General features: G+C 41.9%; 1 protein-coding gene across 5 annotated transcripts in view; it reads right to left on the bottom strand.

Annotated features, from left to right (window-relative positions):
• The window catches only part of DENND1A (DENN domain containing 1A), a 1,229,671-nt gene that overhangs the window by 717,320 nt on the left and 491,387 nt on the right, over window positions 1-20,964 (bottom strand). For all 5 annotated transcript variants that reach the window (XM_068248143.1, XM_068248144.1, XM_068248146.1 and 2 more), the window contains 2 exons: window positions 928-997; window positions 42-122 (listed from right to left, as the gene is read on the bottom strand). In XM_068248143.1, the coding sequence (XP_068104244.1) occupies window positions 42-122; window positions 928-997 (151 nt within the window). The remainder of the gene's footprint in view (window positions 1-41; window positions 123-927; window positions 998-20,964) is intronic.

The following is a 20,964-nucleotide window of genomic DNA, read 5'->3' as shown; positions in this document are numbered from 1 at the left end:
ACAGTGAAGAGATGGTGTAATGGGTTTTAGTGTAGACTCACCACACTGAGATGGACTTCAGTTCCTGGTTCTGGGACGGGCAGTCTAAAGAGGGTGTCAAGCAGTTCATTTCTCTGAATATCCTGTACAAAACAAAACAATAAATAGGGACATACTAATTACAAATCTGGTATCAAAGATAAATTTAGAATTAATTTCACCGCCTAGTTTTCCAGGAGTGTGTCTCCGACTTGTGACAGCCACAGTTTAGTGAAGCATCAATCAGGGTCAAAACCCAAAGAATTAACATGTGCACAATAGAAATGATTGGAAAACAAGATTTAAATTATTCCAGGTTGTGGACATAGAAAATATGTGACATATATGCCACTTGGAATTGGGCTAGACTCAGTTCCTGCTTTATTATCATTATTAATATTTATATAGTACCAACATCTATATTCTTGTCTCTAACTGTCCCTCAGAGGTGCACACAATCTAATCCATACTAAAACCATATTTTCAATTTTTAGGGCCCTTGGGGTAACACAATTAACTTATCTGTATGTTTTGGGGACTGGGAGGAAACCAGAGTGCCAAGAGGAAACCCACACAAACACAAGGGGAACACACAAAGTCTGTGCAGATAGTTCCCTGGCTGGGATTCCAACTGCAAGAGTGCTATGCACTACAACAACACAATGCTCCACAATGTTTGCAACTTATTGACCTTCTCCAGTAAAAACAATTTCAGGATTTCATAAAAAAAAATCTTGTAATTGTGTGCTGCTGGATAAAAGTTCAGCCTAACTCAAGTTGCACTGTAGCATAATCTGTTCTCAAAGTTACACTTTAATACATTCTGCACAAAGACATCAAATTTTGGCTTCTAGCATTCTTCCGGAGAAGTTTGATAATGGTGGCCTACATTACTCTTCTCACAATTACCTGGTTTTTCAGGGAGTAATCAGCCAAAATGTTGAGCAACTTGTAAAATACTTCAAACCACGGGAGGTAGCTGGAAGAAAATAAAGCAAGAGTTTCATTTCAGTTTTTCTACAATAGCAAAATAAAATACATTCTAATCATATAAAACAAAAGTCAGTGCCATATTGATATGTGTGTGGCCAACATAACATTTTCTTGCAGTAAAGATCTTCCCCTTCACTAATCTGAGGGAATTCCGTGCATAGTCAGCAATGTGTGGTAATGCAGTTGAGGCGCCCCTTCGTCCCCCTCACTAACAGAAGCTAAGCACAAAGACTGGATTTTAAGATAGAGTTGTATGGATATTTAAAGCCTTTACAAGATACAGCTACACTCTGCCAACTGTAAGGGGATCTGTGCCCCCGTGGTTAGGAGCTGAGCGGCCTGCAGTAATAAATGAAGTGAGATGCAATTTACGTGACAGATGAGTGAGAGGCACTAATGTTTGTCTGAAGCCTACAAGTACTACTGTAAAATTTAAGTAGCTTATCAAAATATACTGATAAGGAACTTAACTTTTCATGTTATATGACAGCATTATCGCTTGTGCTAATACATTTCAATCAGCCTGGGCTGCTGCGAGCTGGATATTGCAGAGTGGAAAATGATTACCAGTTTAAACAACATCCATGGAGCAGATACTGAGTAAACATTCGCAGAGGATTAGGCAGTAGAAAGGTCCCTTGCTATAAACAAACTTTCAGTGAATTAGAGGAGGCTGAAGAAGTACCAAGAAATCCACTCAGTAAAAGGACTTTTGAGAGTGAGATTAATGGCCATTCAGTAAACAGAGGGATTACATGACCCTTATCACTGGAAGCTCCCTCTATTAAGGTGGAAAGTGAAAAAGCAGCGATAATAGTGAAAGCTTGGTTAAAATGCTTTGTTTGAGTTACAGACTACCGAGCGCGCTCATGGTGAACCGGAACTCCAAGGAGTGTGTAAGGGGCTACACAAGGGACCAAAAGCCCTTTTACTAAAATGTTAAGCAAAATAAAAAGTTTGCCTTCTTAAAACAGAAGTTATTTGCGGTAATTCAGGTTGGAGTGAATATGATGTCTCCCACGATGCATCACTGTTGAATATTCAAATCATCCTTTGTTGTCCCTGTGAGCTAACCACACCTCCAAAACTGCTGGACTGTAATGATGTGTCAGCGTGTTAATTGTACAGAGCCACAATAATCCAACATGCATACAGACTGTTGCGGATTGGTTAAGCCTCATCAATACATTCCTAGAAGTTCTGGTTCACCATGAGCTTGCAGGGTAGTCTGCAACTCTGGGTGTTTCACGTCCTCTCACATAGAGCCACATTAATCCATGTCATGCACTGATGAGGATCAACCAATCCGAAACAGTTTGTATGCCTGTTGGATTATTGTGGCTCTGTACAATTAACAAGCTGAAACATCCTTGCATGCCAGCGGTTCTGGAGGTGTGGTTGGCTTACAGGGACAACACAGGATGATTTGCATAATCCGCAGTGATGCATCATGGGAGACATCATATGCTCACTCTAACCTGAATTATTGCAAATACCTTCTGTTTTAGGAAAACAAACTTGTTTTGCTTGAGTAAGGAAGACTGTTTAAACACCAACTCCAATCATAGTTTTAACCCCCTTGGCGGTATGAAAAATACCGCCAGGGGGCAGCGCAGCAGTTTTTAAATTTTTTTTTTAAATCATGTAGCGAGCCCAGGGCTCGCTACATGATAGCCGCTGCTCAGCGGTATCCCCCCGCCCGCTTCGATCAGGAAATCCCGTTCAAAGAACGGGATTTCCTGGAGGGCTTCCCCCGTCGCCATGGCGACGGGGCGGGATGACGTCAGCGACGTCGGGACGTCATTGGGAGACCCGATCCACCCCTCGGCGCTGCCTGGCACTGATTGGCCAGGCAGCGCACAGGGTCTGGGGGGGGGGGCGCGTGCCTCACCGGATAGCGGCGATCGTGCGCGCGGCGGCGGCGATCGGGGTGCTGGCGCAGCTAGTAAAGTGCTAGCTGCGTCCAGCAAAAAAAAATTATTTAAATCGGCCCAGCAGGGCCTGAGCGGCACCCTCCGGCGGCTTACCCCGTGTCACACACGGGGTTACCGCTAAGGAGGTTAAATAGATCATAACATATAATATGATCCTTTTTTGCATAAAACCAAGCTTTCACTTAAAATTCTACTTCAAGAATAAAATCCATGAAATCTGAGGCTGCGCAGTTGAAGGAGAAAGCTCTGTGAACCTGGCTGCTGTTTGCCCTAGGGCCGTTTCAGGTGGGCGACTGTCGGCCACTGTGCATGAGGATTACCACTGGGATCCAAGGCATCCCGCATTGAGATGAATGGCAGCATTAATCACAATGCGTTTGCTGTTGTTTGCAAAAAAAAAAAAAAAAAACATATATCCACGCACATCGCCTACAGTTAGGACATTTAAATAAGTTAAGGAAAGGGAGGTGCTGAAGGGGGTCTGGCCAGAAAAATAGCAACAAAACTATTAATCCTTCGCACACTCACATGTAAATGTTCAAACTAGAGCATTCACAGTTTCACTCATCCATGCAGGCACCACTGTTATCCCTACAGCCAAGTTAAAAGCTGGGGTCTTAGTTCACAAAAGAATGCATTCTTATGCTTAGTCACCTACACTGCGCAGAATGACGCAGGTAATTGTAGGTGTCTGGCCCTGTAACATGCATAGTGCAACCACTATGCATGTTACGGAGCCGACGTTACTCACAGAGCGCCGCTATAGACTGATTCCCATTATAGTCTATGGCGGCGCTGGCTGCGCCCAAATCTAGAAGCGCTGAAAAGCACTGCTCCGGTGCACTGAATGGCAGAGCATTAGAGCAAACAGAGGCTGCACCCAAATTGACTACCTGCATTAGATGTGCAGAGCTCCACAATGTGGACTAAAATACACAACTTGCATTCAAAACAGGTACAGCAAACGAGGACATGAGCTTCAGTATAAATAATATGTGCACAAATTATTCCCTACTAGACTTCCCCACGGCGGTGACGGGTCCTCTCGGGGAAGACCTACCGCTAGTATAAGTATAAAAACATGATTTTTTTTCCTAGTGCTGCTAATCATAAAATGGTATACACATTTCTTCAAACAGACATCAAACAAATGACAGCGCTCGTAGGCTGCAACTGAATTGTAGACCAACAGAGGCATGCAGAGCCCCACAAGGGCTAAATATATGCCTTGAATGCAAATCAGATGCAAATCATGTACTAGTCCTAATCTACAGTATAATTTGAATGCAAATTGAAGCACATGGATGCAGCTAGCCATAGGTATCCTTACATGAGTTTTGTACAGCAGGAGACATTGGCAGCGCTTCCAAACAGCGGCTGCACCTGAATCGACTACTTGCATTAGATGTGCAGAGCTCCACAATGTGGACTAAAATACACAACTTGCATTCAAAACAGGTACAGCAAAGGAGGACATGAGCTTCAGTATAAATAATATGTGCACAAATTATTCCCTACTAGACTTCCCCACGGCGATGACGGGTCCTCTCGGGGAAGACCTACCGCTAGTCTAACGATAATGCTGTTTTGAATGCAAGTTGTGGGACCGGCTGGATAATGAATTGGCGCAGGTGGATAACGAAATCTCAATAACGATAAACATCGTTAACGAAATTGGTTAACAATAAACATCATTACAAACATAATAAAAAGAGATTAACGTTAAAAATCATTACGCAATTCATCAATACAGCTTAACCCAACCCTACTCACACAGAACCCTCTCCTGGTGGTTCCTAAACCTAACCACTCCCCTTGTGGTGCCTAACCCTAACCCCAGCCCTCCAGTGGTGCCTAACCCTAACCCTAACCACCCCCCTGGTGGCGCCTAACCCCAACCATTCCCCCTGCGGAAACGATAATATAATAATTAATAATTGATAATATAAAATCTGTACATACATAACATAATAAAATAATATAACAAAAACTCTAACGTTGCAAGCTTCTTAAAAGATAACATATTTCAAAAACTTTGATGTTCTAAATGTTGTTAACAACGTTTATCGGGCACCCTTTTTTCTGCTTTGGGCGCCGTATTAACGATAAATGCATTAGAGTCTATGGCCGCGCCATTTTCTTCCACTAGTCACTCTTTTTTCTTGCTTCCTGGGGAACCGTGTTTTTTCAGTTATGCCAATTATCCCCACTCATCACTTCAAAACAAGACAAATAGCTAAAATAATTATAATGCATGAGGATGATCTGGCAAGGAACGTTTTTGCATAGAGAAAATTGAGTTACACTTTTAATACATACTACGTATTTGTATATTTATTACAATGTAATAGCATTGAAGTTTATTTCACTACAAAACATGTAAGATTGGCCACTTGCGAAAACCATAGGTGCTTAAAGTAAAGTTGAATCGAGTACAGTTATTTAAAATAAACACGATGTACCTACAAATAAATATAACATACTTACCTCACCATCTGTTCCTCTCAGAAGCTCACCATTTTTTTCTTACAACGACTCCTTCCAGTTCTGACAAGATTTTGTCAGAACTCAAATATATCAGTTGCTGTCAGTTATATATCAGTTGCTGTCAGTTCTAACTGAAAGGACAACTGATAAGCAAGGTAATGTCCATGATTCCCTATGTCTCAAGTGGGCGATATTACAGTTTCAAGTGATCACGATTGGAAGCTCGGGATCAAAATCTGATACATACTTTAAGAGAGAGAAGCCTCAAGATCCTATTGAGGCTTCCCTCGCTGATCTAAAGCCCCCAGTTGAGCCCCCAGTTGCTAAACGTTGCCCCCTTCCACATCGGGGCAACTCTTCTTCCTGAAGCGGAGCCGCGCAGTAGCGCATGTGCAGTACCATGGAGCCCGCGGCTCTGGCTTACTGCACGTGTGGGGAGGCTGGGTCGGCTTGTGTAGCCACGCTGGAGGAAGAAGAGCTGATTAACGACAATGCATTGTCGCTAATCTTCTGGGGGGGGGGGGGTTGCACTCAGTAACAAGGACAGCAGAATAGAGAGGGAAGCCTTAATAGGATCCTGAGGCTTCCCTCTCTTTACATAAGTATCTGATTTTGTACCCGAGCTTCAGCTTGGGTACTCTTTAAGGGTGTGCTGACCAGGGAGCGGTTGTGGGTTAATGGCCATTTTCAAAATGGAGGAAGGAGAATTCCATTGATCACAGTGGACAAACAGGATGTAGGAGAGTAGAAAGAGATTGAGGAGTAGACTGCACAGGAGGTAAGTATGACGTGTGTATGTTTATTTCGACTTTTCATTTTCAGTTCAGGTTTGCTTTTAATGGAGTTAAACATTTGGCATTCCCATTTATGAAATCAATAATTACACACTATTTGGCAACTGTGGGGCAGTAGTGAGCATCATCTTCATCAGCCACAATTAGCAAATATTAATAACAGTTCACAAGGGGGAAAATGATGGTGTATAACGAAGCAGACACTTTTCAGCAAGCTAGTTATCCACTTAGTAAAGAGACTAAAAAATCATTTAGTGCTAGGCACATCTATTTTGTTTTGAGAAAGCCATTTAGAAGAAACTGGGCACAAGTGTTGTCACAATCACACAATCACTTTTTAGAAGGGCTCCAAATTTTGCTGTTAACAGGATTATTCCCCAAAGCTTCTGCTTTGAAAAAAAAAAAAAAAAGTGAAAAGTGTAGATCTGGAAGTCGTTAGTCGTGCAGCCATGTGATATGTTCCCCAGACACAAAGCAAAATGTGTGCGGGTCATGTGTGAACAGCATTTGTACACACATTGGCAGAGACTCAGAAAGCACTGAAGCCACAAAGCATCGACAACGCCCAGCAACACACACTACAGAAATTAATCTGGGCAATACACCCAGCAATGTTATAAGAGATAATCAGCACCATGTGCAATGAGACGTAATACACCAATTTATCCTACATAGATACAAAGTCTTAAAGAGAATGCTTCTTCACACACGGATTTAAACAATCCCCTGAGAAATAATATATAATGCATAAGCCCATTAAAGTGAACCTCCGGACTAAAAATCGACTCCGCAGCACTGAAAAGGCCTGGTGTTTCTTTAACAGTTTCACAGCATCAGAACTTTGTTTGGGCTCTTTTCCACTATGAAATGCGATCGCGATTCCGATCACGATCGCAATCGCGTTTCAATTTCCACCATGCGATTGCGATTGAGCTACTATACTCATTATAGTACAGCTCAATCGCATACAAAACGTGGCAGAACGACGATTGCGCTTTGACCAAAATCGCTTCGCAATTGGATCGCACTAATGGAAATTGGTGCTGCAGTTTCCATTAGTTTAATGTACCTTGCGATTTGCAATCAGAATCAAATCGCAAATCGCAGGCTAGTGGAAAAAGGCCCTTTCTCTTATACAAGCCTCATTTTTAGCTGCACAGAAGAAAACTGCCCGGGCTTTTCCCCCCTGATGCTGTGCAAAGCATGATGGGATTTCTGATTTTGTTCTCGTTCTGCTGTTTTGGTGCAATTTTTTTATTTTTTTTTACGTTTTGAATTTGTCATTTGAAGCCTAGCGTGTGCAGCTGGGAGGGGTAATCAGGACACTGTGTCCCCTGCTCCTTGTCACCTCCTGCTTAAAAGAACTCATGGAGAAGCATGTGATCAGTTTGATCAGCTGATAGATTTGTAAGGTTCTGATTTGCTGATCCTGATCATATGTTAAACCAGGAAGTCATCACAGCAAATCGGAACCTTACAAATCTATCAGCTGATCAAACTGATCACATGCTTATCCATGAGTTCTCCTAATCAGGGCCATCCCTACTGGTAAACTGTTCAGTACCACCTTACTAGCTGACTAACGTCTGAACCACTGTGGACCTCAAACATGATCATAATGGGTAACAGCGGTCATTATATTTATCTATCGAAGGCTGCATTACAAGTACAAAACTAGAACAAAAACAGTCTTATCAGCTTTATATCTCATTTCTGTTGAAATCTTGTTGAGATGGGACACTGCAATGTTTGTATAGTCAAAATGCTATTGGCCTGTCTATGGCCACCTTTAAAAATAACACAGTGTTATAGCATTAGTAGAGACTCTGGTCTCTGTCATCTGTCTTGTTGTTTTACAGAAACAAAATCAGTAATGCAATACGTTTTCATCATTGACCAAGGACTGTTAGGACATAATTCTGTATAGAGAGTCCCTTTATACCCATTTGGGGCACAACATCATAAAACTCTGCAGAAAAAAAACCATCACAATATCAGGGTGCAATTAGAGAATGCAGGAGCCGGCACAAAAAAATATTTCTAATTACTGCAGCAAGATCAACAGAAAATAAAAATATGACAGGTTACTAAAAACGAAGCATTCACATTTGATCATGAGAACATTTTATAATGTATGTGGTGAATAAAGCTCTATTTATTATTTTATCTCTCCATATGCACTGTTTATACTATGTATATTCAGTGTGCACACAGCGCCCCAGGTAGATGTAATCAGAGCTGCCTGTGTGCCAGGAATATATTCCACTTGGTGCACAGTAGTGTCAATACATGCGAAGCTGCAGTACCGACGACTATCTATTGATGGCAGTGTTGAGGTATGTCAGAAAACAAGATTCTTCTAATCTCTCTCATCCACCAAATCCTAAACTAAGTTCACATTACTTCTCAAACCTCCAAAGCGGTTTATATAAATATTCTAATTATATTTAGATACAGTCTCAAAAATATGCTTGGAATCTAAATCACAGATGTGTTTAACAGGCATTAATGTAAAGAAGTGATATCAAGTAAGCACTTTAGGCTCTTGATATCGTTATAATATTGCTGAGTAGCCAGTTTAACGTGAGGCATCAGCATATTTCACTCAGCAATCTGGAATTCCAAATTAGGGCTAGAGGAGGAAGGGTTTCTTTTGCCACCTATCAAATATAGGATGGCTGGTCTTAAGACAGCCAAGCACAGTCATATATGTGATAAACAGCACATAAACAGCTAACAGCAACATCTATAGCTAATGTTTTTGTGATTATTATTGGCAATGATTACCATTTCCTTGTTGTTCTAGAGAAACAGCTGAGATGTATACAGTATATAATGCTGGAGTATTATCTGCCTGCAGAATCATCTGTGCCTATGGACCTGATTCACTAACCTGCAGTAAGATTGGATTGCTGTGCACAGGCAGCACACAGCAATGTTACCATTATTAACACTGACAGTGTAGTGCGCATTGTGCAATTAGCATGACACGCATTTCATACATAACATGTTAAAGAGACACTGAAGCAGAAAAAAAAATATGATAGAATGATTTGTATTTCTATGTGTAGTAAAGCTAAGAAATAAAATAATAGGAGCAGAGACATAAGTCTAATATTGTTTCCAGTACAGGAAGAGTTAAGAAACTCCAGTTGTTATCTATGCAAAAGAGCCATAGAGCTCCATGACTTTCAAAGTTGCAGAGAGCTCTGTCTTCTGAAGCTTGTTATCTCAACTGTCAGTGTATTGTTTTTTCGTCTGCAGAGGACAGGTGAAAAGTTCACTAGCCTGCTCTGTAAAATCATTTAGAATGCCGAGTGTTGTGTAAACAGGAAATATTAGAGAATGATGCAATGTTATTAAAAAAAACTGAAAATAAAAAAATGTTCTAGTAATTATCCATACTGCACAACCAATTCATTCTATCTAAAAAAAAAAAAAATCTGCTTCAGTGTCTCTTTAACTGTGCAATGCATGCTACGCTCTCAGCATTAGTAATGTAATAAGATCTTACCGAAAGGGCAAGGGGAGGGGGGGGGGGTATAGGTTAGGCACCACCAGAGGGGAGGGTTTAAGGTTAGGCACCCTGGAAAGGGAAGAGGGTGGGGGTATTGGGCTGGGGGGCAGGTTAAGGTTAGGGACCACCAGAAAAGTGGGGTTAAGGCTAGGCAACTCAAAGGGGGGAGGGGGGGTCAAGGTTAGGCACCACCAGAGGAAGCGATAGTTAGGCACCACTAGCAGTCTTAGGACTAGGCTCCACCAGGGAGTTTCAGAGTCAGGCAAAGAGCAGAAGTACTGAAAAGAAGGATCCCAGACAGATCTGTTAGTTATACTCAGTCCTGTGCACGTCACAACCTCACAGCACAAGCTCTACATAAGGGAGAGAAGGGTTACACACTACTAATGCATGCTACACTTGAAGAAGAATGGAGGGGGGAACCAGTCTCTGTGCACTCACTGTACAAGGCTAAGGAGTAGAAGGTGACATACTCCTAATACTTGGGTAGAGAGGGATAGACACCTCCCAGATGAGACTAGAGCTTTCATAGGGCTAAAATAGGCAATTGCCCATGGCCCTGAGCTCCTTAAAGAAAACCTGAACTGAAATTAAAAGTCAAAATAAACATGCAAAATAATCAAACTTACCTCCCGTGTACTCTACTTATCAATCTCTTTCTCCTCTCCTGCGTCCTATTCATCCACTGTGATCAATTAAATTCTCTGTCCTCTATTTTGAAAATGGCCATTACCCCATAACAGCTTCCTGGTCAGCACACAGTTAAACTGTAATATCGCCCACTTGAGCCATAGAGAAACATGGACACATCAGTTCTCCTCTCAGCTATAACTGACAGCAACTGATATATAACTGACAGCAACTGATATATTTCAGTCCTGACAAAATGTTGTCAGAACTGGAAGGGATCATTGTCAGAAGAAAATGGTGAGCTTCTGAGAGGAACTGATGGCAAGGTAACTATGTTATGTTCATTTGAAGTTACCTCATGTGTTTATTTTAAATAATTTTACTTAGTACAGGTTCTCTTTAAGCACCCCCAGATTAGTAAAATATTACAGAGGCCACTACAACTTTGTTAATACAAAACTTCTATTTAAGGGTCCTCATGTTCGTTTAGGGCCCCATTTTACCTAAATATATCCCTGCTTCCAAAACACACCATGCTCCAATAAGAAGAGGCTGCTGTACTCAATAGTAGGTGATTGATGCTAAAATCTCCAGCAGTTTGTGGATCAGGAGTACCTAGGAAGCCCACAAATGAAGAAGGTAGCAGGTCAGTTGTGGATGCAATCCTGAGAAAGAAGGCTCATTCAGGTCTCTAGAAAACATGGGATGATCATAAACCTCACAGAGACCATGACCTTGCAGGAATTAAAATCTAGTATAATAGATCTGCAAGTGAATTACTTGCAATGCTGCCTTCTTGATCAATATGAACAAGGTAAGAAACAGCAATGGTACTTTCAGTAGTCACCTATTGCCGCAGCCCCCACACCATGTTACGAGGGGGGGGGGGCACAGACACAGTGGCGATCCCCATCGCTGCACGGCATGCTTCTCACACAGGTCTGACACAGGCCAGTTGTCCTATTGCCTTATGCTCCACATCATGTTACAAGGGGGGGGGGCGGGCGGCAAAGACACAGAGGGGATCCCCAGCGCTGCACGGCATGCGTCTCTCCCCACTGTACTCCACTGTAGCCACAACAGGGACACAGGTCGGTCATCCTATTGCCGCACCGTCTGCGAGCATGGAAACAGCTGGGAGGTGGGAGCTCAGTACATGACTCCCATGTACAAGCTGATGGGCTGAAAAATTTGACTTACACGCAAGTATATACGGTATGCAACTGCTCATGCAAAGTATTGCATGTTAAAGAGACTCTGTAACAAAATGTTCAGCCTTATTTCTTCTATCCTATAAGTTCCTATACCTGTTCTAATGTGGTCTGTCTTACTGCAGCCTTTCCTAGTTGCACAGTGGCAGTATTATCTATGTTATATAATCTAATCTTCTTTCCTCTGACAGCTTTGTCGGGCTCAGGCAATCAGACAGGAATGTGCTGCTCTGCTTGTGATAGAAGATAGACACACCCTCTCCAGGCCCCCTGCAGGCTCTGTGTGAGTCACAGACTGAGCTTCTCTCAGCCTATCACACTCTGGTTAGAAGCCATGTCTTTTGTTTGTAAACACTGCCTAAAACTGGCAATTACAAGCCAGGATCGCAGCAGGGAGTGGCAGAAACAGCACAGAGGGGCCCAGTTGAACATAATGAATAGAATGGTATGCTTTTTATTGTAAGAATTTTAGAGTACAGATTCTCTTTAAAGGAATACACCATTTTAATTACAGGACGGATACAGCACACAAAACTTTAAGAACCAATTTATAAATAATTATCACACATAATTTGCCCATTTCAATCTTCAGCTAGCAAATACTCCCTATAGTTGTCAGACAGTTCATACTGACCTTGCTTGCACACACGACAACTGCACTTTGTAAATAAGATTCCCATTAATCCCCCTTTTTCTCAAACAGCGCTCTCCTTATGTGGCAAAGTTGTTTATGCAGGGATACTAAATGTGTAATCCAGTGTCATCCACTGGCCATTTTAAATACATTTTTCTAATTAACTGAGTCTCTCAAGACACTAATAAAAGGGTTGTGGGTTGCTGTCCTGGCCACTGAATGCAGACACACTCATTCCTCTCAAAATACCTCAGGCATTCCTTACCAATACAAATCTTAACACCATAACTGAGATTGTGGAACTCCCCTACCTTCACAATAAAAGATTATTTATTGGTTACAAAAATCAGTATGTGTCAGAAGTCAAAGTGTGGAAAAGAACCTGTGCTCTGAGAGGAAGCATTGCTTTCACCCTGAAGAGCTCAGAGGAGCATATTTATTAGTTGGTTATGGGGCTTCATAGTAAGTGATTTACCTCTGAAAGTCAGTCTCATGATTTCTCCTTTTCTAGCCTATGGACCCCTGTGTAGAGTATGATGCTGAGCATGTGGTAGATAAACCCACTAAGCAGACTCACTGATAATAAAGGGCATATCTGGACAGCCCTTATAAGTAACTACTTAACTCCAGTACACGATAAGGAGCTGCAAACTATCTGATCTAGCAAGCAGAATAGTGAATCTGTCATTTGTGAGGCCAAGTCTTGACCTCAATGTGGGTGATGTGTCTCCTGCCTTGCTATCTTGTTTCTTTATTCCTTCTACTCTTTTCTACTCTTATGATTGTTCTTACCTTCTGTGATCTAAAGATGAAGAAATCTGTTGAGTTATGCAAGCTGTAGACATCAATTAGTAACAACTGGTGACTTATTACACCTCCAAATGCTGCATGTATGAAAGCGAATTTGCAGGTCTACAAGGTCAACAATATTGTTGGCCTTGAAGTAATACCACCAAGATAATGATTTTTTTACATGCAAAATATCCAAAGAACCATTGCTTCTTAACAAAAGTATTATGTGAAGCTACTCCTTGTTATGAATAATATATGTTCATATGTGGCTAAATTAATTATGTTAAATATATAAAACTTCCATAAAATGAGGGCAGGTGATTGTTCTACAGAACATTTTCAATGTTTTGTTCCTGTTCTCACTCTATACTGCCTCAATTGGTAAAATCATCTCCTCCATGGGTTTCAATTATCACCTGTATGCCGACGACACCCAGATATATCTTCACACCCCAGATCTCTCCTCCTCTACCATGGACAAAGTCTCTGCCTGCCTCACATCCATTTCCTCCTGGATGGCTGCCAGGTACCTGAAGCTTAATTTGGACAAGACTGAGCTTCTAATATTCCCACCCCGCACAGCTGCACCCCTCCCAGATCTGCACGTCACTATTGAAAATACTACTATCCACCCTACCTCCCAAGCCCGCTGTCTAGGCGTTACTCTGGACTCTGAACTTTCCTTTACAGCCCACATCCAAGGTATTGTCAGATCCTGCAACTTCCACCTCCGCAACATCTCCAAGATCCGCTCCTACCTGTCACTTGACACCACTAAACTCCTTATCCATGCCCTTGTCATCTCCCGCCTAGACTACTGCAATTCTCTTTTATCTGGCCTCCCCTCTAACCGTACTGACCCACTTAAATTGGTAATGAATGCGGCAGCCTGACTGATACATTCTTCTCACCGCAGTGCCTCTACAACTCCGCTCTGTAAAGCACTACACTGGCTCCCCATCTGCTTTAGGATCAATTTCAAAATCCTGTGCTTGGCCTACAAATCAGTGCACAAGACCTGCCCGACCTACATCTCTGATCTGGTCCACAGGCACATACCAGCCCGCCCCCTCCGATCCTCCAATGACCTGCGCCTAGTCGCACCACGCATAACTCAGTCACACGCACGATTGCAGGACTTCACCAGGGCTGCCCCTACTCTCTGGAACTCTCTCCCACCAGCCGTCAGACCCGCCCCCACCTTTAATACCTTCAAACAAGCTCTCAAGACTCACCTCTTCACGCTCGCATACCCCCCTACACCAGTATCATAATATGTTCTGTTAGACCCCCTCTCAAAAGACGCACCTATTGTCTCCACCCCACCCTTTAGATTGTAAGCCTCTGGCAGGGCCCTCCTCCCTAATGTATCCATTTTGATTATGCAATCTTACTCACAACCACCCTTCTTGTAGACTCGAACAGTCTATCTTGACCTATGACACTGTATTGTTATCAAATCATTTGCATGATCTTGTTTTGTTGTGAGTTTCCGTATGTTCTACCTGTATGTTAACCCATTTATCTATTGTGCAGCGCTGCGTAATATGTTGGCGCTTTATAAATACAATAAATAATAATAATAATAATAAATGAAGAGGGTGAGGGTTACAGGCACATGACTTGCATGGGGCCCAGAGTTCTTCAAGAGGTACCATAACCACGTATAATAGAATGTACTACATTACTCAATATACCCAACTTTACATGAATAATCCTGGTTCCTGCTTCAGAAACCCTTCCTATGTAGCCCCGCCCCCCAATGATGTTTAGCCTAGTCTATGATGTCATGAAGCCTTCTTCTCCCAGTGTCCTCCGTGTGACCAAGTGTTGTTTCTACTCACTTTGAAACACACAACAAACATTCCACAGTGATGCTCCTTGCCAGCAAAAATAAAAATTTTGATAAATGTGATAAAATGTGATAATGTAATAATGTTAAAGTGAACCTCCGGACTAAAAATCAACTCAGCAGCACTGAAAAGGCCTGGTGTTTCTTTAACAGTTTCACAGCATCAGAACTTTGTTTCTCTTATACAAGCCTCATTTTTAGCTGCACAGAAGAAAACTGCCCGGGCTTTTTTTCCCTGATGCTGTGCAAAGCATGATGGGATTTCTGATGTTGTTCTCATTCTGCTGTTTTGGTGCAAATTTTTTTTTTACATTTTGAATTTGACATTTGAAGCCTAGCGTGTGCAGCTGGGAGGGGTAATCAAGACACAGGACAGTTGGAACTGTGTCTCATGCTCCTTGTCACCTTCTTTCAACCAAAAAGATGGCTGCCCCATGACAAAGATGGCAGCCCCCATGAATCACAAACATTTGCCTGTTCTTTTAAAACAGGGTGGGTAAGAGATTATATTACCTATCTATTCTAATTAACATAACTAATGTAACTTGATGACAGTATGTTTGTTTAGGCTGAAGTTCCCCTTTAATCAGTGTGGGCAAACACTAACTAAATAATTTCTAATGTAATATTGTAAAAAAAACAAGAATATCAAATTTTGTTCTAAAGATATATTCAGTCAATTTGCTCTTAAAAATTTTATAGGCTACAGGTTTATACAAATAAGAAAAGTTTCTGTGTTGGAGAAAATGTCAAAGCTAAAATCAAATAATCATTAAGTATAGATAAAATAATAACAACATACTACATGAAAATCGTTATAAAAGCTCAAAAATAATGGTTGTTTCCCACTTTGCTTTTTGAAGTTATTCTGGACATTTCTTAATTTAGTGCTTTTATTCTTCCCACAAAGTAAACACAATATTAGATATGAACCTATCTATTACAGACATAGAGTTGCCAATATGTCATAATGAAACTATGCAAGTTTTTATCTGTCTGGAAAGAATGAAAGGTCCTTGAGCTTAAAGCCCAAACACCCAGCTCTGCTTCCAGCTTCAGAAGCTTGCAAATCGTCCTGTGGTGTGATTTACAGCTTATGACTTTGCCTATATTTAATTTGTAACCAAAAACTTCCCCTTCCTGTTAACCACCTTAGAACTCCATGATTAACTCTTGTTTTTACAGGTCAAAGGTTAAGCAAAGGAAGGGAAACAGGGGATGCTGAGAATGACCAGAGCCCACTTTTCACTGTGTCCTGTGTAAAAGCATTAAAAATAAGTGATAGGCTAAAGACTGCTTGAGACAGTGGAAGTTCAAAGGATCACAGCAACATAAATCACTGCAAAAAGTAAACAAGAGAATGGACCTTTCCCTATTGGTCTTTCACTTGGGATCTGCTCCCAGCTACTGCAAGTCAGATTGCTCAGACTAATCTAATATGACACTTTTACAGCAAAAAAAAAATTCCATAAGAGGGGACAAAAACACACCTGTACGAAAAGTCCTGATGTGTCAGAATTAACATCATTAAGTTATCAGCCTTAGCTGAACCCTTATAGTAGCTGTCAGCTAAATAAATGGGGGCAGTTTAATCATTTCAGTTTAGGCAACCTCCTCTGACCCCTTAAGTGCCAAGAGTCTTTAATACGCTATAAATCTAAGCTAGTCAGCTACTAGACTTAGTAGCAAAGACACTGTTGACCAGATTTATCTAATCCAAGAGTGAAAAAAGTTGATTACAGTAACAGATTATGCCAGCCAACATTATAACTACATGAGCGATCTGAAAAGCAAATAAACCTTTACATGTACTCCCATAGCAGAGGACATTATGCTGCACTACATTCTATGGCTCCTTACTTACGGAAAAGCTAATATAGTCTGAATCTGCTTCTAATCTGAACACGTAGTGAAGACTTACCTGCTTTGGATGGCTGCTTCCACCATTACTTTATTTTATTGCCACCAGCAAGCAGGAAAATTCTCAAAATAAATTTGATTGTACCTTTTCACCAACGTTTGGTTACTTTTTCAGTCGTAAAATACTGAAAATTCAGTTTATAGAGAAGATGAAAATTATCTCCTAGGAGGTGAAAAATGAAATTTCATATGTGCTTTTCAGAAGATTCTCGTGGTTAGTTGTAATGACACACCTTCCCCATTCTTAAAGCAAAGGGGTTAGTAGTTGATTAAGGCTAATTTCACACCAGGACGTTGCGTTAGAGGGGGCGTTAAGGTCGCATAACGTCCCCCTAACGGAACGCCTGGTGGTGCTGGATCTGGACGTCAGAGTGAGCCGCGTTGTGCAGCTCACTCTGGCGTCAGTGATGCCGTGATGCGCACTCTTGTGCGCATGCGGCATCACGTGGTCCCGCCGGCCAATCGCCGCACAGAGCGGCCGCTCCAGGAAGTAAACACTGCACGTCACAACGTGCAGTGCATATTAATTAGCCATGTGCCTGGCCGCTCTCCGCTCCTCCACAAGATTACTGAGCATGTGCAAGCAGTCTAACGCGGCTCAGCCGCGTCTAAAGTACTGCATGCAGTACGTTGTCTTGTGACGCAGCGTTACAATGTAACGCAACGTGGGCACTGTGAACAGCCCCATTGATTTTTCATTACTGTGCGGTGGGCTGCGTTACAGGCTGCTCTAACGTGCGCCTGTGACGTCCCACTGTGAAACCAGCCTTAAGTCAATGAATCAACTATTATAAGCTGTAAGAGAAAAGTTTCCAGAAAGAACTGTTGCCGTTCCTTGCCCTTTAAGGGGAACCTGAAACAAGTAAAATTATTTAACCTCCTTGGTGGTAATCCCGAGCTATGGTTGGGCGGAAAACCGCAGCTAAGAGCGGTAATCCCGACCTCTGCTCGGGGTAGCCGCCGGAGACTATGTGCAGAGAATAGCGCGCGGCGGGTGTTTCTACATACCTCTTGGGGGATCCCGATGTCGGCCACCATTCTTCTTCCTCTCCTCCGGGGCTCTGCTTCCTGCTGGTGAGATCGCCGGCTGTCGTCATGACGACAGCCGGCAATCTCACTTTGGGGTTGCAGCGCCACCCAGAAGATGGAGGCATAACTGCAGCGCTGGAGCCAGGGAGGTGAGTTATTGTAAAACTGCTGCAAATCTCCCTGGCAGCAGGATTTTTCCCAGGTTTTAGGGTCTGAAAGGGTGCAAAAAAAGTGCACCACTTTTAGACCCTAAAATCCGGAAAGAATCATAATGCCAAGGGGGTAAAATAAACACATGATGTAGCTGCAAATGAATATTACATACTAACTTCACCGTCAGTTCCTCTCAGAAGCTCACTATTTTCTTTTTGCAGTGATGCATTCCAGTTCTGACAATATTTTGTCAGAACAGAAATATACCAGTTGCTGTCAGTTATATATCAGCAGCTGTCAGTTACAACTGAACGTGCAAGATTATTGTCCATGTTTTTCTATGGTTCAAGTGGGTGATATTGCAGTTTAACAGTGTGCTGAACAGGAAGCTGTTATGGAGTTATGGCCATTTTTTAAATGGAGGACGAAGAATTCCATTGATCACAGGGGACAAATGGAACGCAGGAGAGGAGAAACAGATAGAGACGGAGACTACACAGGATGTAAGTATGACCTGTGTATGGTTATTTTGACTTTTTATGTTCAGGTTCTCTTTAAATGTGTTACTACACAATTGGGCCTTGGATACATGAAGGATGTGCTGAAACTTCATCACAACTCTCACAACCTCAGATCAGCAGGAGCCATACACTTGGTCAATCCTAGAGTACACCTAAAAACCTTTGGAGACAGAACTTTCTGTCATGCTGCCCCTAACCTTTTCAATTCCCTACTACAACCAGTAAAGACAGCCCCATCCCTGAGAAATATTAAAATCCAGACTGAAAAGCCACCTGTTTAGCCTGGCATTTGCAGTACCAATCAAGCAAATACTGATCTGAGCCATGTTTAAGCTCTTTGAGTCCTATGGGTGAAAAGCACTTTATAAATATTGTTTGTTTTGTAGTTGCTGTTTATAGCTAGATAAAAACTATGTAGAAAATCTACCCTAGCAAGGTTGGATCTCAAGCTCATACCATGTACAGTACATGTAAAAGAGAAGCCCTGTACAATAGGCTTGGGGAAAATCCAATAGTAGAATTTAGGTAATTTTACCTTTATTCTTCAATCTCTGATGCCCAATAGCAGAGAATCAGTAATTATACAAATATTCTACTATTGTTTACTGTACCCCTACCCTACCATAGTCATATGTCTATGTATGTATCGTGTAGTGCATGTATCATAGTCTAGGGCCAATTCAAGGGGAAGCCAATTAACTTATCTGTATGTTTTTTGGGATGTGGTAGGAAACTGGAGTGCCCGGAGGAAACACAGACACAGGGAGACCATGCAAACTATACAATACCTGAACTTCAGGCACGTACCATAGCTGCTGTCAATACCGTGCCCCAATTCCCTCACTGCTACTATCCCTGAAAGCCAAATTCCACCATCACCACCAATATCCATGGTGCTCAAATTCTGCCATCACCACTGCTATACCCCCGGCCCAAATTCAGCCACCACCACTATCCCCAGAGCCTAAATGTTTCTATCACCGCCACATCCCCTGTGCCCACATTCTGCTATCCCCACCATAGTTAGGCTATAATAGCCACATTTCTTAGCATTGCGGTCTAGTCTACACACATTTTACCAGGTGGATGCTATCACCCAAATTACCAGTTTCAGCTCACTCCAGATTTTCGCATGCTTTTGTTCACATTAAAAATTAACGTTGGTGTACAAATTTTCGCATTCAGGTTTCCAAAGTATGTAAAAATTTGCATACAAATGCAGCATCTAATGCGAAAAATACATGCAAAAAAAAAAGGAACTCTGCCTTAGAACTGCTGGATGAGCCTGACTCGTCCATACAGTTTTCACCTATTTTTTCCTGGATGGCAACGATGAATGGATCTGTTGACTGAAGTGTGAGCTTGTAATTTGGGGTAAAATAATAGTGTTTTGAGACAAGACTGCAACCATAAACTATACTATTTCATCAGTGAAGGACATCTCTGTGATTCCTGCTCGACGATGAAAGGGTCCAAATCTTGACTTCCAGCAGTGTATAAACACACAGAGCCATCTTAATTGAAAGGCTGCCCTACATTCTCATTGAGTGAAGCAGAAAGGCTCCAGAAAGACAACTGCTGCAGAAACTGGCCATCACTGAGAGATGCCATGCCTGGGAAGTATGAGCAAGGGGGTTGATTATAACTTCCTGCTTTAAAATACACTCTTAAAGTGACACTGAAGCGAAAAAAACTTTATGATATAAGGAATTGCATGAATGGTACGGATAATTCATAGAACATTAATAGCAAATTTTTATTTTCAGTTATATAACAAACAAACACAGAACACTTATATCGCGCTTTTATCCTGGTGGACTCAAAGCGCCACACCAGCTACTGATGTGACAAATAAAAATAGCATAGGACTGATTCACTAAAGAACTGGAGATCAAATATTTAAATTTTACAAAAGTGCTTGAGCATAGTGTGCTCATATAAATTCACAAAGCGAACGTCAAGTGACAAGGACTATTCTGGTCAAAAAAGGTCAAAAAAGGCTGGTGAACAAGAAAAGTGAAAGGCAAGTAGCATGCTTAGTCTGCAGCAACAGAAGGTCAACAACACAAAAAATTACAGCTGAATTTAATGCAGGTGCATAACAAAGCATATCCCAATGCACAACAAGACTATAGCAGCTGGAGACCATCAAGAGTGCCTTTGGTATCACAGAATAATAGAAAAAAGCACCTGTTATGGGTCCTTGCCACCATGCTTGATCGGGCTTCGATTGGTTTGAGGAACATCAATCAGAGTGTAACCTGCTTTCATGGCCAGCTCAATCCCCTCACCTCAATCCTATTGAGCATTTGTGAGACGAAGATCACTTTAAAGCTTGGAAATGCCACCATCCAGACTGACCCAACTTAGAGCTGCCATTATGTCAGCATAGGCCACCATTCCTCAGCAACAGTATCAGCAACTTGTTGAGTCCATACCAGGAAGAATATCAGCTGTGATCAGAGAGCTAAAGGTGGAC

This window comes from Hyperolius riggenbachi, chromosome 8, assembly GCF_040937935.1.
Source record: "Hyperolius riggenbachi isolate aHypRig1 chromosome 8, aHypRig1.pri, whole genome shotgun sequence".
NCBI lineage: Eukaryota > Metazoa > Chordata > Amphibia > Anura > Hyperoliidae > Hyperolius > Hyperolius riggenbachi.
This window is presented reverse-complemented; position numbering and strand designations above follow the sequence as displayed.